This window comes from Pseudorasbora parva, chromosome 5 (genome assembly GCF_024679245.1).
Source record: "Pseudorasbora parva isolate DD20220531a chromosome 5, ASM2467924v1, whole genome shotgun sequence".
NCBI lineage: Eukaryota > Metazoa > Chordata > Actinopteri > Cypriniformes > Gobionidae > Pseudorasbora > Pseudorasbora parva.
This window is the reverse complement of record NC_090176.1, coordinates 50,420,615-50,437,507: the sequence shown is the minus strand read 5'-3', so window position 1 is coordinate 50,437,507 and position 16,893 is coordinate 50,420,615. Positions and strand designations below refer to the sequence as shown.

At 39.5% G+C, this 16,893-nt stretch overlaps 1 protein-coding gene across 1 annotated transcript in view; it reads right to left on the bottom strand.

Annotated features, from left to right (window-relative positions):
• Nucleotides 1-2,830: 2,830 nt before the first annotated feature.
• lcp1 (lymphocyte cytosolic protein 1 (L-plastin)) overlaps nt 2,831-16,893 on the bottom strand; it is a 37,727-nt gene continuing 23,664 nt past the window's right edge. The window contains exons 9-16 of the mRNA XM_067444656.1: nt 16,492-16,587; nt 15,974-16,169; nt 15,477-15,555; nt 10,753-10,867; nt 9,834-9,967; nt 8,057-8,177; nt 5,326-5,450; nt 2,831-4,400 (exon numbers count right to left, since the gene is read on the bottom strand). Coding sequence (XP_067300757.1) covers nt 4,268-4,400; nt 5,326-5,450; nt 8,057-8,177; nt 9,834-9,967; nt 10,753-10,867; nt 15,477-15,555; nt 15,974-16,169; nt 16,492-16,587 — 999 coding nt within the window. The 3' untranslated portion in view covers nt 2,831-4,267. The remainder of the gene's footprint in view (nt 4,401-5,325; nt 5,451-8,056; nt 8,178-9,833; nt 9,968-10,752; nt 10,868-15,476; nt 15,556-15,973; nt 16,170-16,491; nt 16,588-16,893) is intronic.

The window sequence follows — 16,893 nt, the reverse complement described above, 5'->3', positions numbered from 1 at the left end:
TCGTCTCCGTCTCAACGTATGTTTGATGCTGACGTCATATTCAGCGGTCGTTCGGCATCATCATTCGGCACACAGCGTGCTCAACAGAAGTGGCTGGCTTACGTTTTATTTTAGACTTGCTTCAAGGCATATCTTCAACGACTATCCTCATTAGAGCAATCTTAAATGATTTATATAAAGTCTAAAATGAACAAAAAGAGTTGTGAGAGAATGAGGCGCGATCCGTAGACAGTAAACAGTGAGATCCGCGTGTCTGTCTGCTCTTAAAGGGACAGCAGCCAAAGCTTCCTGTCAGTAAAGTTAAAGAACAAAGGGAACAGAGAAAAGGACTCGCTGATTTTGACTAAATAACTTTTGTAGCTTTAATAAGGATTAACTCTTTAATTTATAGTTTATGCAGTGCAGACTGCATATAACTTTGATAACTTTATTAAATATCTGTATATTTCCTAACTGTTAAGGCAGGAAGGGCAGGAGTAAACATGACATTTATTAGGGGTTTATGTTAGCATTGTTTTTAGTTTACTTAAATTAAAAACGGTTATATTTTTGAAGCCTAATAATAAATGTAAAAAAAAATAAAAAAAATCAGTTGCTGTATTAATATCAGTAATACTGACTTGGGATGCACGATATTGGATTTTTGCCGATATCCGATATGTCGATATTTTTCAGCTCATTTTGGCCGAAGCCGATATATGTTTATTTTTTCCCTTTGTTTGGAAACAACACCATTTTGAGTAAAAACTATTTTTTTTTCATTCTGGTTTCAGATTTCTGAGGTATCCTTACTAAAAGGATTCTTGTTGAAGATAAATAAATGTTAATAAAGTTCTTTTTATGATAAGAGTATATTAAAAGCTCTGAAAATAACAATAATAAAGTCAGTAATTTTTCACCCCAGATGCAGCTGTAACCTAAATATTGTATTTTGGGATTTAACGTTTGTGCACATGAAGTGGGGGTGGCATGACATCCACTGATGCTGTCTTTTAATTCTACAATTACTGTAGAGCTCCTTGGATTATTTTTCATCATCCATTTCGTAAAATTTTATTACAGATTAATACACTGTATATAAAAGTATTTAATTTACAAGTGTCATGCTTGTGATTATGACATCATTACTGATTTGTTTATTTCTAGCGGGCGGGCACTAGGACCTGGAGGAGCTTCTGCTGCTGTGGAGGCTGCCGCACGCGCTAGAGAGTGGGGAGACGCGATTGGGCTTGTTTTGGGCTAGTTTTGTTGTGAAAACGTGGCAAATCTGCTGCTGACGGTCACGTCCTTCTGTACGTGCATTCACAAATTCAAGGCAGCATTTAAAAACAGTCAATATAAATCACTGTACATGCAATGTATTTTCTTGTTTTCACTTGAAGAATGACCGCAGTGCTGACATGATCTTATCGCTGTAGCACTCCTTGCACACGTGAGTTATTGCAGGCGCATATCAACACGTTATCATATCGGCAAGGCATATCGGCATAATGTTTTCATATCGGCCGATGCCGATTTTTATATTTTAAGCGTTTATCGGCCGATTCCGATGTCGTGCCGATAATATCATGCATCCCTAATACTGACCTTCATTCATAAAAAGATGCCATTTAAACAAGTATTTAAAATATGCTGTCTTTATGTTGTTTGTACATTATTTGATTAACTGTGAAATTATTATATTAAAAAATATATTAAAAACGTACAAAAACATTTATTTTATTGTGATTAATCACAGAAAAATGTGTGATTAATCTAGTTAAAGTTTTTAATCGATTGACCGCACTAGTTTTTAGTATTTTGTTAAATTCAGCAACTTATCACAGTTATAGAAATGTAATATTTGGCTCAAGTTTTGTTGTTGGAAAAAAAACACTAAATAATTGAATTGCTGATTTACCAATTATTAATTGAAATCAAATGTGTAATTATCTCCTTAACCAACCTTTGTGAATGTTGAGATGTTTTTTACTGTGTCAGAATGATAACTTATAACCTCCTTATTAACCTTATTTCCTCCTGGTGTCGATTCTAAATCTATTCTTTTTTGTATGTTATATGTCAAAATCTGTGTAAATAATAGAAAGGTCGCTGATTAACACTTGCAATTCAGTGTCGTGATGGTTTTAAAAAATATTCTGAAGGTAGTAAAACAGGTATTAAAAAGTAGTAAATTTAACTTAAGGATTGCTGTATATACCCTACGAGTGATGTCATGGACACTACGTCCATATATATTTTTTTTTACAGTGTACTGTACATGAATCATTTTAGAAATCACTGGTCTCAGATCAGGCATAAGAATGAACACGGTCACTCTTTGTGTGGCGCACATGTTGTGGCGTTCCTGTCAAGTCCATATTGTGAAAGTCTGTTTACCAAGCGTGCCGAAACTGCGACTGATTTACCAAAGAATCCACAGTGAAATGTAGCGAACACAAATAAATAATGCTCAGCTGAGACATTCACATTGTTGAGATAAATCAGTACATTCCTAGCTTTAGGATCCGTTGGAAGGTGATGTTATTTTTAGTCCGTTCGTCTCTCCTCGTCATCTCACTAACACTCCAGTGGGCGGGGCCAAAGTTACACTGGTAAAATGGCCGTTGATCTTCTTCTGAGGGAGTCGTTCTTTGGGCTTGGTTACAATTAAAGCTGTTTTTGGACTAACAAGGAAGTTACAGGATATTCTTTAATGTCAAAAGGAAATGTTGGTTTCTCGGTTCATGACCCATTACTTATTGTAAATGGTTACGATTAAAAACTGGATTAACACATAATAGTCGTTAGCTGAAATGAGTTTTATGAAATCTAAAACAAGCACAATCACTCGAGTTAAAAAATATCCAGTTTTTATTTGCACACTGACATTCCAGCATTTCATTCAGAACTAGTGAAGTCTGAGCATGTGAAGTTAAAGATAATTCATATCAAGTACCTGAACATTCGAAAGAGTAAAACTGGCCTGACTTTATTTCTCTCCATACGCACACAGTGCCCAAAAAGACATACAGACGTGACCTTTGACCCTCTTCAACTTGAGGGTTAGGCCCGTTTATCTAGAGGTTAAAGAAGATCCAATGTCGTTCATTCAGATTCCTTGGCAACCTAATAGATTTATTTGATTAAACATCTAAGTGTTAAGAGCAGGTTATTTGCATTAAGGCAGGAAGACAGTCAAACCAAAAATTATTCAGACACCAGATATAATGTTTTACTAGTGTGTGCAGGACACTATAGTTCATGTATGTAAGTGAGGAGGGCAAAATATACCCAAACATTTTTCATACAGTGACTACCAGTAAAATGTGTAAAACTTTGGGACTAAAATGATTCAGACACTTTGACATAACCATGTTTTGCTTAAAGGGGAGGTTGATTGTACAAGATGAAAAATAAGTCTCTGATGTCCACAGAGTGTGTATGTGAAGTTGTCACTTTTTGAGGCTGAGCAAAAATGCGCTGTTTTTGTTTGTCCCTTTAAATGCAAATGAGCTGCCGCTCAAGGGGCGGAGCTTCAAGAGCTCATGTTAGCAGCTCTGATGACCTCAAGCAGACACGCAATGAAACTGTTTAGCCTTTTAACGATTTGAACTGCTGTGAGTTACGAGTTTAACCAGTAACTATCTTCAAGTCATTGATTAGCATATTTTGTCATGATGAACTCACCCCCTTTGTTGTGTGTTCCCGGGGGCGGGGTTTATGTAAATGTTTTTTATGTAAATTTCAGTGATGTCACTAACCCGGGGGGAAGCTTGTGTAGTCCCGACTCCCTACTAGCCGTTTGTTGTAGTCCTTATAAAGCAATTGCTTTAAAAGAAAATATCTCCCTTTGCTTTGAACTTTAAGCGTCGTAACTTTGCAGATGTTGTTTATGGTCAAGCTGCAACCTCACACACTAACTAATGTTAAAAAAGACTAATCATAATCAACCACCCTTTTAAGTGTTTTTTCTTTAATTGCAAATGCGACCTTTGACAGCACAGGCTGAACAAATTGAAGCATTGCTTGGTCATTGGTTGACCTAAACTGGTATTATCTAATTGTGTTGGTAAATTTAACAGCTGATTGTATACAAAGTTATCTGACATTATCGAGATGAATTTGTTCTGACCCTGTTTACCATTTTCTAAGTTATAGCGAATAAACTGTGATAATGCAAGGAAATGTTGACGGTGTCTGACTAAATGTTGGCTTGACTGTATAAAGGAAATATAAAAGGTATTCAGACGCTCGTGTGTGATCCTGTTTAAGTGGCCGATGGCTTCTAGATTCGTCTCATTCCTCGAGCCATGAGACAGGCGAACACCGTCATCACCATTTTCGGCTTCACCTCCACCAGATCCTCCGGCAGCGCATACACACGGGCTCCAATCTTCCTCGCCATGGAGATGGCGTACCTTAAAAACAGAACACAGGTCAGCACAGGTTCATTGAATATTCATAATATGCAAATGCCCTGGAAAAAAATGCTTTTCTTACTTAGTATTTTTGTCTGGTTTTAGTCCAAACATCTAAAAATTCTTAAAACAAGAAGTATTTACTAAACAAGAAAAAGTAATTGTCTTGTTTTGGGGAAAAAATAACTCAAAAGGAAGAGAGTTTTTGCCTAAAATAAGATAAATAATGTGCCAATGGGGTAAGCAAAATAATCTTAATTCAAACAGAAAACGAGATTATTTTGCTTATTTTAAAGGTGTGGTTGCATGCGATTTGACTTTTTTATCTTTAGTTAGTGTGTAATGTTGCTGCTTGAGCATAAACAGTATCTGCAAAGTTACAGCGCTGAAAGTTCAATGCAAACAGAGATATTGTCTTTTAAAGCTACGGCAGTTTATTGCCTACAAAAATGGCCGGTTTGGACTACAACGAGCTTCTTCCTGGGTTGGTGACATCATAAACCCTCGCTAGTCTCCGCAGATGTGACTTCTGCCCATAATGGGAAGGGGCGTGGCCTTAACCTGTGCTTGGCACTTCAGCCAATAAAAATACAGGAAACTACATTTGGCCATCTGACCAATCTAAGACCATTGCGTTTTTCAGAGGGAGGGGCTTCATAGAAGCAGGAAGCAAACAAGCCGTTCAAAGCACAGTGGAGACAGCGGTGTGGAATAAAGGGAGAATAGAAGAAAAATACGGCGTTTAAAAAAAGAAAGAAGAAGTATTAAGACATGTTATACTGCGCCCCATAAACACAACCAAGCCTAGAAAAAAACTGTTTCTGTAAATGTTTCTCACTGTAAGATATTTTAGATATTTTGACAAAACAAGACAAAAATACTAAGTAAGAAAATATTTTTTTGCAGTGTGAGCACTCTCTCCTACTTGGCATTGTTAAGTTTCTCGTCATCTGTCAAGTCTTCTGTCTTAAGAAGGTCGTAGCGGATGGAGCCGGGCTGGATGGCGTCAATCAGGTCCAGGACCGGCATGCTGGTGCTTATGGATCCGTCCTAAAGAATCATAACGGTCAGTGGTCATGCCGGACCTCACCGGCACTTCTAATCATGTGCTGCTTACTTTAAAGCCGCTTCTAAACATGTGCTGCTTACTTTAAAGCCGCTTCTAATCGTGTGCTGCTTACTTTAAAGCCGCTTCTAATCGTGTGCTGCTTACTTTAAAGCCGCTTCTAATCGTGTGCTGCTTACTTTAAAGCCGCTTCTAAACCGGTGCTGCTTACTTTAAAGCCGCTTCTAAACCTGTGCTGCTTACTTTAAAGCCGCTTCTAATCGTGTGCTGCTTACTTTAAAGCCGCTTCTAATCGTGTGCTGCTTACTTTAAAGCCGCTTCTAAACCTGTGCTGCTTACTTTAAAGCCGCTTGTAATCGTGTGCTGCTTACTTTAAAGCCGCTTCTAATCGTGTGCTGTTTACTTTAAAGCCGCTTCTAAACCTGTGCTGCTTACTTTAAAGCCGCTTCTAATCCTGTGCTGCTTACTTTAAAGCCGCTTCTAATCGTGTGCTGCTTACTTTAAAGCCGCTTCTAATCGTGTGCTGCTTACTTTAAAGCCGCTTTTAATCGTGTGCTGCTTACTTTAAAGCCGCTTCTAATCGTGTGCTGCTTACTTTAAAGCCGCTTCTAAACCTGTGCTGCTTACTTTAGAGCCGCTTCTAATCGTGTGCTGCTTACTTTAAAGCCGCTTCTAAACCTGTGCTGCTTACTTTAAAGCCGCTTCTAATCGTGTGCTGCTTACTTTAAAGCCGCTTCTAATCGTGTGCTGCTTACTTTAAAGCCGCTTCTAATCGTGTGCTGCTTACTTTAAAGCCGCTTCTAATCGTGTGCTGCTTACTTTAAAGCCGCTTCTAATCCTGTGCTGCTTACTTTAAAGCCGCTTCTAATCGTGTGCTGCTTACTTTAGAGCCGCTTCTAATCGTGTGCTGCTTACTTTAAAGCCGCTTCTAATCGTGTGCTGCTTACTTTAAAGCCGCTTCTAATCGTGTGCTGCTTACTTTAAAGCCGCTTCTAATCGTGTGCTGCTTACTTTAAAGCCGCTTCTAATCGTGTGCTGCTTACTTTAAAGCCGCTTCTAATCCTGTGCTGCTTACTTTAAAGCCGCTTCTAATCGTGTGCTGCTTACTTTAGAGCCGCTTCTAATCGTGTGCTGCTTACTTTAAAGCCGCTTCTAATCGTGTGCTGCTTACTTTAAAGCCGCTTCTAAACCTGTGCTGCTTACTTTAAAGCCGCTTCTAAACCTGTGCTGCTTACTTTAAAGCCGCTTCTAATCGTGTGCTGCTTACTTTAAAGCCGCTTCTAATCGTGTGCTGCTTACTTTAAAGCCGCTTCTAATCGTGTGCTGCTTACTTTAAAGCCGCTTCTAATCGTGTGCTGCTTACTTTAGAGCCGCTTCTAATCGTGTGCTGCTTACTTTAAAGCCGCTTCTAAACCTGTGCTGCTTACTTTAAAGCCGCTTCTAATCGTGTGCTGCTTACTTTAAAGCCGCTTCTAATCGTGTGCTGCTTACTTTAGAGCCGCTTCTAATCGTGTGCTGCTTACTTTAAAGCCGCTTCTAAACCTGTGCTGCTTACTTTAAAGCCGCTTCTAATCGTGTGCTGCTTACTTTAGAGCCGCTTCTAATCGTGTGCTGCTTACTTTAGAGCCGCTTCTAATCGTGTGCTGCTTACTTTAAAGCCGCTTCTAAACCTGTGCTGCTTACTTTAAAGCCGCTTCTAATCGTGTGCTGCTTACTTTAAAGCCGCTTCTAATCGTGTGCTGCTTACTTTAAAGCCGCTTCTAATCGTGTGCTGCTTACTTTAAAGCCGCTTCTAATCGTGTGCTGCTTACTTTAAAGACGCTTCTAATCCTGTGCTGCTTACTTTAAAGACGCTTCTAATCCTGTGCTGCTTACTTTAAAGACGCTTCTAATCGTGTGCTGCTTGCTTCTAATCCTGTGCTGCTTACTTTAATGCCGCTTCTAAACCTGTGTTGCTTACTTTAAAGCCGCTTCTAATCGTGTGCTGCTTACTTTAAAGCCGCTTCTAAACCTGTGCTGCTTACTTTAAAGCCGCTTCTAATTGTGTGCTGCTTACTTTAAAGCCGCTTCTAATCGTGTGCTGCTTACTTTAAAGCCGCTTCTAATCGTGTGCTGCTTACTTTAAAGCCGCTTCTAAACCTGTGCTGCTTACTTTAAAGACGCTTCTAATCCTGTGCTGCTTACTTTAAAGACGCTTCTAAACCTGTGCTGCTTACTTTAATGCCGCTTCTGAACCTGTGTTGCTTACTTTAAAGCCGCTTCTAATCGTGTGCTGCTTACTTTAGAGCCGCTTCTAATCGTGTGCTGCTTACTTTAAAGCCGCTTCTAATCGTGTGCTGCTTACTTTAAAGCCGCTTCTAATCGTGTGCTGCTTACTTTAAAGACGCTTCTAAACCTGTGCTGCTTACTTTAAAGACGCTTCTAATCCTGTGCTGCTTACTTTAAAGCCGCTTCTAATCGTGTGCTGCTTGCTTCTAATCGTGTGCTGCTTACTTTAATGCCGCTTCTAAACCTGTGTTGCTTACTTTAAAGCCGCTTCTAATCGTGTGCTGCTTACTTTAAAGGCCGCTTCTAATCGTGTGCTGCTTACTTTAAAGCCGCTGATGGTGCCTTTGCCCGCCTGTGCCAGCGCGTCGTTCACCCAGGTCACGATGGTGTCGTCGGTGACCTTCTGCCCATCACCCAGATCCTCCAGGATATTCAGTGTGTACCTGCAGACGGATGGAGGAGAGGTGTGTGTATGAAAAACGTGTGTGTGTGTGTGTGTGTGTGTGTGTGTGTGTGTGTGTGTGTGTGTGTGTGTGTGTTTGTGCGTGTTTGTGTGTGTGTGTGTGTGTGTGTGTGTGTGTGTGTGTGTGTGTGTGTGTGTGTGTGTGTGTGTGTGTGTGTGTGTGTGTGTGAAAGAGAGTGAGTGAGTGTGTGTGTGAGTGAAAGAGAGACAGTGAGTGTGCAAGAGAGAGAGAGAGACTGGGAGAGAGAGAGAGCGACTGTGTGAGTATGTGTGTGAGAGAGAGAGAGAGAGAGAGAGAGAGAGAGAGAGAGAGTGAGTGAGTGTGTGTGTGAGACAGTGAGTGTGGGAGACAGAGAGTGTGCGAGACAGAGAGTGTGCGAGACAGAGAGTGTGCGAGACAGAGTGTGTGCGAGACAGAGTGTGTGCGAGACAGAGTGTGTGCGAGACAGAGAGTGTGCGAGACAGAGTGTGTGCGAGACAGAGTGTGTGCGAGACAGAGTGTGTGCGAGACAGAGAGTGTGCGAGACAGAGAGTGTGCGAGACAGAGTGTGTGCGAGACAGAGTGTGTGCGAGACAGAGAGTGTGCGAGACAGTGAGTGTGCGAGACAGAGAGTGTGCGAGACAGAGAGTGTGCGAGACAGTGAGTGTGCGAGACAGTGAGTGTGCGAGACAGAGTGTGTGCGAGACAGAGTGTGTGCGAGACAGAGTGTGTGCGAGACAGAGTGTGTGCGAGACAGAGAGTGTGCGAGACAGAGAGTGTGCGAGACAGAGTGTGTGCGAGACAGAGTGTGTGCGAGACAGAGTGTGTGCGAGACAGAGAGTGTGCGAGACAGAGAGTGTGCGAGACAGAGAGTGTGCGAGACAGAGAGTGTGGGAGACAGAGTGTGTGCGAGACAGAGAGTGTGCGAGACAGAGAGTGTGCGAGACAGTGAGTGTGCGAGACAGTGAGTGTGCGAGACAGTGAGTGTGCGAGACAGTGAGTGTGCGAGACAGAGTGTGTGCGAGACAGAGTGTGTGCGAGACAGAGTGTGTGCGAGACAGTGTGTGCGAGACTGTGAGTGTGTGCGAGACTGTGAGTGTGTGCGAGACTGTGAGTGTGTGCGGGACAGTGAGTGTGTGTCTGTGTGTGTCTGTGTGAGACAGTGAGTGTGTGCGAGACAGTGAGTGTGTGCGAGACAGTGAGTGTGTGAGACTGAGTGTGCGTGAGACAGTGAGTGAGTGAGTGAGTGTGTGTGTGTGTGTGTGTGTGTGTGTGTGTGTGTGTGTGTGTGTGTGTGTGTGTGTGTGTGTGTGTGTGTGTGTGTGTGTGTGTGTGTGTGTGTGAGACGGTGAGTGTGCAAGACTGAGTGTGCGTGAGACAGTGAGTGTGTGTGTGTGTGTGTGCGAGAGACAGTGAGTGTGTGTGTGTGTGTGAGTGTGAGTGTGCGTGAGACAGTGAGTGAGTGAGTGTGTGTGTGTGTGCGCGCGAGAGACAGTGAGTGAGTGTGTGTGTGTGTGTGTGTGTGAGAGACAGTGAGTGTGTGCGAGACAGTGAGTGTGCGAGACTGAGTGTGTGTGACAGTGAGTGTGTGTGAGACAGTGTGTGTGTGCGTGCGCGCGTGTGTGTGTGTGTGCGCGCGCGTGTGTGTTGTTCTACCTCCTCATGAGCTGCCAGAGCAGAGCGAGTGTGAGCGTGCGATTGCCTTCGTTCAGATCCTGTCCAGCGATTCCCACCAGAGAGAATTTGGCCTCCTTCTTCCCCAGCTCCACTGCGTAGTTACAGTTCTCCAGCTGCCATTCACGAGACTCTCATTAGACACGTTTTTATGCTTATTACTTTTTTCCAGCTTCTGCTTAAACTAAGCAAGTTAGAAATATTGCCCTGCAACTAAATTAAATCATTTTAAGTCTAATAATTAATCTAATATATATGTTATATTTATTTCAAAATTTTTTACAGACTTTTGTTACAGATGGTGTGTGTGCGCATGTTTTTGTGACATATGAGGACACAAATGTGTATAATGCCATGTGTATGACACCGGTATTACAGGAGAGGGTGAAATATGAGGACATTACCCATGGCCCCACTTTACAAAAGGCTTATAAATCACACAGGAGGAGTTTTTATGAGAAAGTAAAAATGCAGAATGTTTCCTGTGATGGGTAGGTTTAGGTGTGTGTGTGTGTGTGTGTGTGTGTGTGTGATGGGTAGATTTAGGGGCAATGTAAGGGGATAGAAAATATGGTTTGTACAGTATAAAAACCATTATGCCCATGGAATGTCCCCACAATTCACAAAAACAAACGTGTGTGTGTGAGAGAGAAAGGCTGTATATCCGTTAAATCATCACGGCGTTATGAATGAAAGACAACAGGCGTTAATGTAAAAAGTTATTTGTTAAATGTCAAGCATAAAGAAGAAATTAAAATGTTTTAGAATAAAAAATAAATAATTTTATAAAATATGTAAATATATGCATAAAATATTTTATACATTTAAAAAATATAGACTTTCTGACTTGTGGTAATGCGGGAGCCTGAAGTGAAGCGTTTCACTGATGAACCTCTTTCACCTTTTTCATGTTGCTGCCCAGTTTGGTGTACGGCGGTTTGTTGACTCTGTCCCAGTCCACAGGAACCTTGATCTTTTCATACAGCTGGAAGATCACCAGCGCATCAGCCAGATCCCTAGAAGAACAGGACCACAGTGAGAACAGGCACCGCCGCAGCGCCCCCTGCTGGAGCAGCCTTCGGTATCACATGCAGAAAGTGGTTTTCATTTGGCTAAAACCAAATCTTAAAATAGTTTAATAATCAATTAACTTAACAAATTTACTCAATTGAATCAACACTCAAAAAAAAAGAGTTGTACAAACATTTTAAATCCACATACGGCAGTTTTCATATCAACTTTTTAATGGCATAATTATTTTTTACTCGGTAATAACTTACTTTTGTGACTTTTTTTTTAAAATAATGAAGACATGTCAAAATATAATTAATATGTAGCTAATATAGTGTATATATTAATCAAAATGCTAATTTGTCTATCTGGTTTATGGACATTGAATGGCTTTTTGAGGTATAACATTTCATGATGTTATAGTAGTTGTAGACTACTGTTTCTCTTAAACCTTCTGAGGTTCATTCATGTTTATTTAGTGCTATAATTGCATTTATTTTTAATGAAATGAACAGAATCTGAAAACTGAGACATTTGCTGCGTCCCAATTTGCCTACTTATACTACGTCCTAAAAGTATGTACATCTTTTGTGCAAAAAAGGTATATACTTTTGAGTGTGTAGCAGAAAAGTATGCAAGCGTCGGGACTACTTCGTCATCTTTAACGGACTCTGTCGCTTAGTTACGAGCATCCCGTCAGCGTTTATCTGCCCTGTCAATCATCGTCAGATTTGTCACAGTTAAAATCCTCCATTCAGTTGAATCTCCTGTCCCCCTGTGAAATCGTGTCCGCTGGTAGCGGTTTTAAATGCCTGATCAAAAGTTGTTATACATGGTTCTGGACAATTAATTGTTTAAAAATAACTAAATAATAAACTATGAATTCATTGCCATAATAAGTACACACGCAAAACATTTATTTAAAATATTTAATTGATTGCTATAATGGGAGCAAAAACATGTTCTGAATTATATACAGTCTTGTTCAAAATAATAGCAGTACAATGTGACTAACCAGAATAATCAAGGTTTTTAGTATATTTTTTATTGCTACGTGGCAAACAAGTTACCAGTAGGTTCAGTAGATTGTCAGAAAACAAACAAGACCCAGCATTCATGATATGCACGCTCTTAAGGCTGTGCAATTGGGCAATTAGTTGAAAGGGGTGTGTTCAAAAAAATAGCAGTGTCTACCTTTGACTGTACAAACTCAAAACTATTTTGTACAAACATTTTTTTTTCTTCTGGGATTTAGCAATCCTGTGAATCACTAAACTAATATTTAGTTGTATTACCACAGTTTTTTAAAACTGCTTGACATCTGTGTGGCATGGAGTCAACCAACTTGTGGCACCTCTCAGCTGTTATTCCACTCCATGATTCTTTAACAACATTCCACAATTCATTCACATTTCTTGGTTTTGCTTCAGAAACAGCATTTTTGATATCACCCCACAATTTCTCAATTGGATTAAGGTCTGGAGATTGGGCTGGCCACTCCATAACATTAATTTTGTTGGTTTGGAACCAAGACTTTGCCCGTTTACTAGTGTGTTTTGGGTCATTGTCTTGTTGAAACAACCGTTTCAAGGGCATGTCCTCTTCAGCATAGGGCAACATGACCTCTTCAAGTATTTTAACATATGCAAACTGATCCATGATCCCTGGTATGCGATAAATAGGCCCAACACCATAGTAGGAGAAACATGCCCATATCATGATGCTTGCACCTCCATGCTTCACTGTCTTCACTGTGTACTGTGGCTTGAATTCACGAGTTTGGGGGTCGTCTCACAAACTGCCTGTGGCCCTTGGACCCAAAAAGAACAATTTTACTCTCATCAGTCCACAAAATGTTCCCCCATTTCTCTTTAGGCCAGTTGATGTGTTCTTTGGCAAATTGTAACCTCTTCTGCACATGCCTTTTTTTTTAACAGAGGGACTTTGCGGGGGATTCTTGAAAATAGATTAGCTTCACACAGACGTCTTCTAACTGTCACAGTACTTACAGGTAACTCCAGACTGTCTTTGATCATCCTGGAGGTGATCATTGGCTGAGCCTTTGCCATTCTGGTTATTCTTCTATCCATTTTGATGGTTGTCTTCCGTTTTCTTCCACGTCTCTCTGGTTTTGCTCTCCATTTTAAGGCATTGGAGATCATTTTAGCTGAACAGCCTATCATTTTTTGCACCTCTTTATAGGTTTTCCCCTCTCTAATCAACTTTTTAATCAAAGTACGCTGTTCTTCTGAACAATGTCTTGAACGACCCATTTTCCTCAGCTTTCAAATGCATGTTCAACAAGTGTTGGCTTCATCCTTAAATAGGGGCCACCTGATTCACACCTGTTTCTTCACAAAATTGATGACCTCAGTGATTGAATGCCACACTGCTATTTTTTTGAACACACCCCTTTCAACTAATTCAACTAATTGCACAGCCTTAAGAGCCTGCATATCATGAATGCTGGGTTTCATTTGTTTTCTGAGAATCTACTGAACCTACTGGTAACTTGTTTGCCACGTAGCAATAAAAAAATATACGAAAAACCTTGATTATTCTGGTTAGTCACATTGTACTGCTATTATTTTGAACAATACTGTACTTATATAAGCACTTATAGCTTCAGTTATATAATACTAATATATGAAACATATGCTTTGTAAGACATTAAAGACTATTTTAACACAATTTAAACAGCAAAAATCAAAACGCGATTGTGTAAGAATTGTAATCAGGCTTTGAACAGATTACCTATTAAAATTTCTTTCAGCCAATAGAATCGCTCTTGGGGTCCTTGCGGACACGATTTCACAGGGGGACAGGATTTTTCATGACACCGTATCGGAGAGAAATGTAGCCGCTCGTTGATCTGCCATGTGTGGGTCTTTGTGGGTCAGAGACTCTCCTCATGTGTTTGCAGTTTAAATGTAATGATGCATTTAAAAGTTAATGGCCAAACGTGTCATTACAAAAGTTCACAATGCTGCTGCAGGTGAAATATAATGTGGACCACACTGAATAAATATATTTTTGTCAGGTTAAATATTGGTAGTTGGTCACTCAAACCCCTTTATCTAAACTACTCTACTTAACCGTCTGACTCGCACATCCGTCATGTTTGTAGTTTTTTTAAGCTTTTTATCCGCGTTTGTAGTTCTAATCGAATCCTCCTCCAGCTCGCAATGGGTTGTGGGTAATATCAGCCGTTAGAGTGCCCATCGATCCATAGTAAACCATCCGGGAATCTTTGGAATATTCTATTCAACATACAACGATTTGGGACATACTAATACTATTTTTGAATGCTATTTAGGATGGATATTGTGCGATCACGCACGATCGGAGGAGCTGTAGTTCAAAGTCACTGTTTTAGGCAATGATTTGGAAACTGGAAAATCATGTTTGCACATTTTTGGTTGCTGAAATTTCACTTCTGCCACAGACGAGAAATTCATGCTTTGGTAAATCATAATTAGCCGGTGGCATAAAAAGTCAAAATTCTAACATACCAACTTAATTATGAAGCAATTTTTTTTATTTTTTATTTATCACAACTATATTATAATTATAATAACTTATGTCATAATGACAAAAATCGAAATTATTATTACTTAGTAGGTCAATTAGGAATTATGGCATAATGTTAACTTTTTTTAGAATTAGTAAGTCCGAGTTTTGACAAAAAGTCAAATTTATGACATAAGTCATTTTATCACAACTTAATCTTTATTATATTTTTTGTCATAAGAGACTGTCATGACAAAAATCTAAATTATTTTTTCTATGTCAATTATGAATTAGTATATAATAATGGTGACTTTTTATCTCATAATTGGTAAGTCAGAGTTGTGACAAAGTCAAATTTATGACATAAAAGTCAAAATTCTGACAAAGTCAATTATGACAGCCAAAATTATCTCATAATTATATCTATGTCATAATGACAAATCTAAATGATTGCTTAGTAATTATGACAAAAGTCAACATTATTGACATACTAAGTAATAATACGGTACTTTAGATTTGTCATTGTGACATAATAAGTCCCTTATGACAAAGATATAATTGAGATAGTTATGATAAAAAAGTTTTTTTGTCAGAATTTTGACTTTGTCATAACTCTGATTTAGTAATTATGACATAAAAAGTAAAAGTTCTGACATGTTGAAAATTTGACACACTAAGTCAACTATGACTTATGAACTATCTCATAATTATATCTTTGTCATAAGGAACTTTTTATGTCGTAATGACAAAAATCTAAATGATTACTTAGTATGTTAATTATGAATTAGTATGTCATCATTTTGTCTTTTTATGTCATAACTACGAAGTAAGTCAAAAAAGTCAAACTTATGACATAAATTGAAATTCTGGCATAAATTGACATATATCGAAGTTTTGACAAAATGTATCAAAATTATGTCTAAGTTTGTCATAATTTACTTTTTATGTCATAATTAAAATTTACCAAAGCATTTTTTTACTTATGTGGCAGAAATATGCTTCCATATTTATTATAGTGGTTTAGTAGCCACACATTATGATTTTTTTCTACTTTAATCAAATTTTATTCTGCACTGCCGGATGCGTGTTGGAGGCGGTACTCACACATAGAGATGATTGACTCGTGGATTAACGCCCAGTGAGTTCATCCAGTTTCTGAAGGTGCGTTCCTCTCTGGTCTCTCCTGACGGGGACAGAACATAAGGCATGGATGAGAACACACTATTTTTGAGATTTTGAGATATATGTTGGGAACCACACAGTTTCGGTTCCCATTGATTTTCTATTCAAAGCGTCCAGTTTTTAAAAACGTTATGCAGATGTTAAGGGAACGTTCCATTTTGCAAACTTCATGAGAATGTTCCTTTTGAATTTTCTCTGAACATTCCGAAAGTAGTTACATTTAAAAAATTGTGAACTTCCAACTTTGTGTATAAATAAACATTATTATAAACCAGATATCATTGAACAAATGTACTATTAATGCTGGCAGAACGTTTGTTTGTAACTTTAACGTTCCGAGAACAGCATGAGTAAATGCTGACAGAATGGTCATTTTTTTAGGAGGACGATCCCTTTAAACACCGTTCAGATTCACACACCCTCAATAGAGCTCCAGTCAATGTCCTGGTTTTCCGGCTTCTTCAGAGCAGGATACTTGTTGAACAGATTGGCCACGTAGGCCAGATTGAGTTTAGGGTTTCCACGGACCACGTCTGTGGCGGTGACGAACTGTCGGCAGCCGAGCCGGTCGGCCTGGCCAAGCATGTTCTCGGCTCTCTGCAGGTCGTCTTTTTCCTGTCAAAGTACAAACGAAGAGTGTTTGAGACCATAGTTTGAATTACAGGGGGTACTGGGGGATAAAATATCCGTTTGGGGGGGACAAGAGCTCATTCATAAGGTTAACTAAATTATTGAATATTGCTTTATAAATTGCATTAACCATGCTTTTTAAAATGGTTTTAGAGGGAGTTCAGGTGTTTTCTCGTGACATTATGATGGTCCACCAGCATGAATAAAACGAATATGTGTGGATTCAGCCACAGTTTTAATGAATGTATTTGAAAGTGATGATTGAATATGTGCATATGAATGAGCTGTTGATGCTGTGAGTTCTCACCCGTATTCCACTCAGGTCAATAGGGATGGCCGGTACACCCTCATCGTCTCCTTTGGGTGCCACCTGGTTCAGGATGTTGTAATAAGCCTTGGAGTCCTGCAGGAACACCAGAGGATGGTGAGGTTACTGTTCATTCATATTTGGCCATTTTACACCCAGAGGGAAGATTCATTTACATTTTAAGTGGCAAACAGATTCACATAATCATAACTTGAAATAGATGAGTAAATCTGTCATGACAACTTTGATGTAGGCCTGAGAAAGGCTGGCCTGAATGTTTAAATTATTTGGATGGATGGATGGATGGATGGATGGATGGATGGATGGATGGATGGATGGATGGAAGGAAGGAAGGAAGGAAGGAAGGAAGCAAGAAAGAAAGAAAGAAAGAAAGAAAGAAAG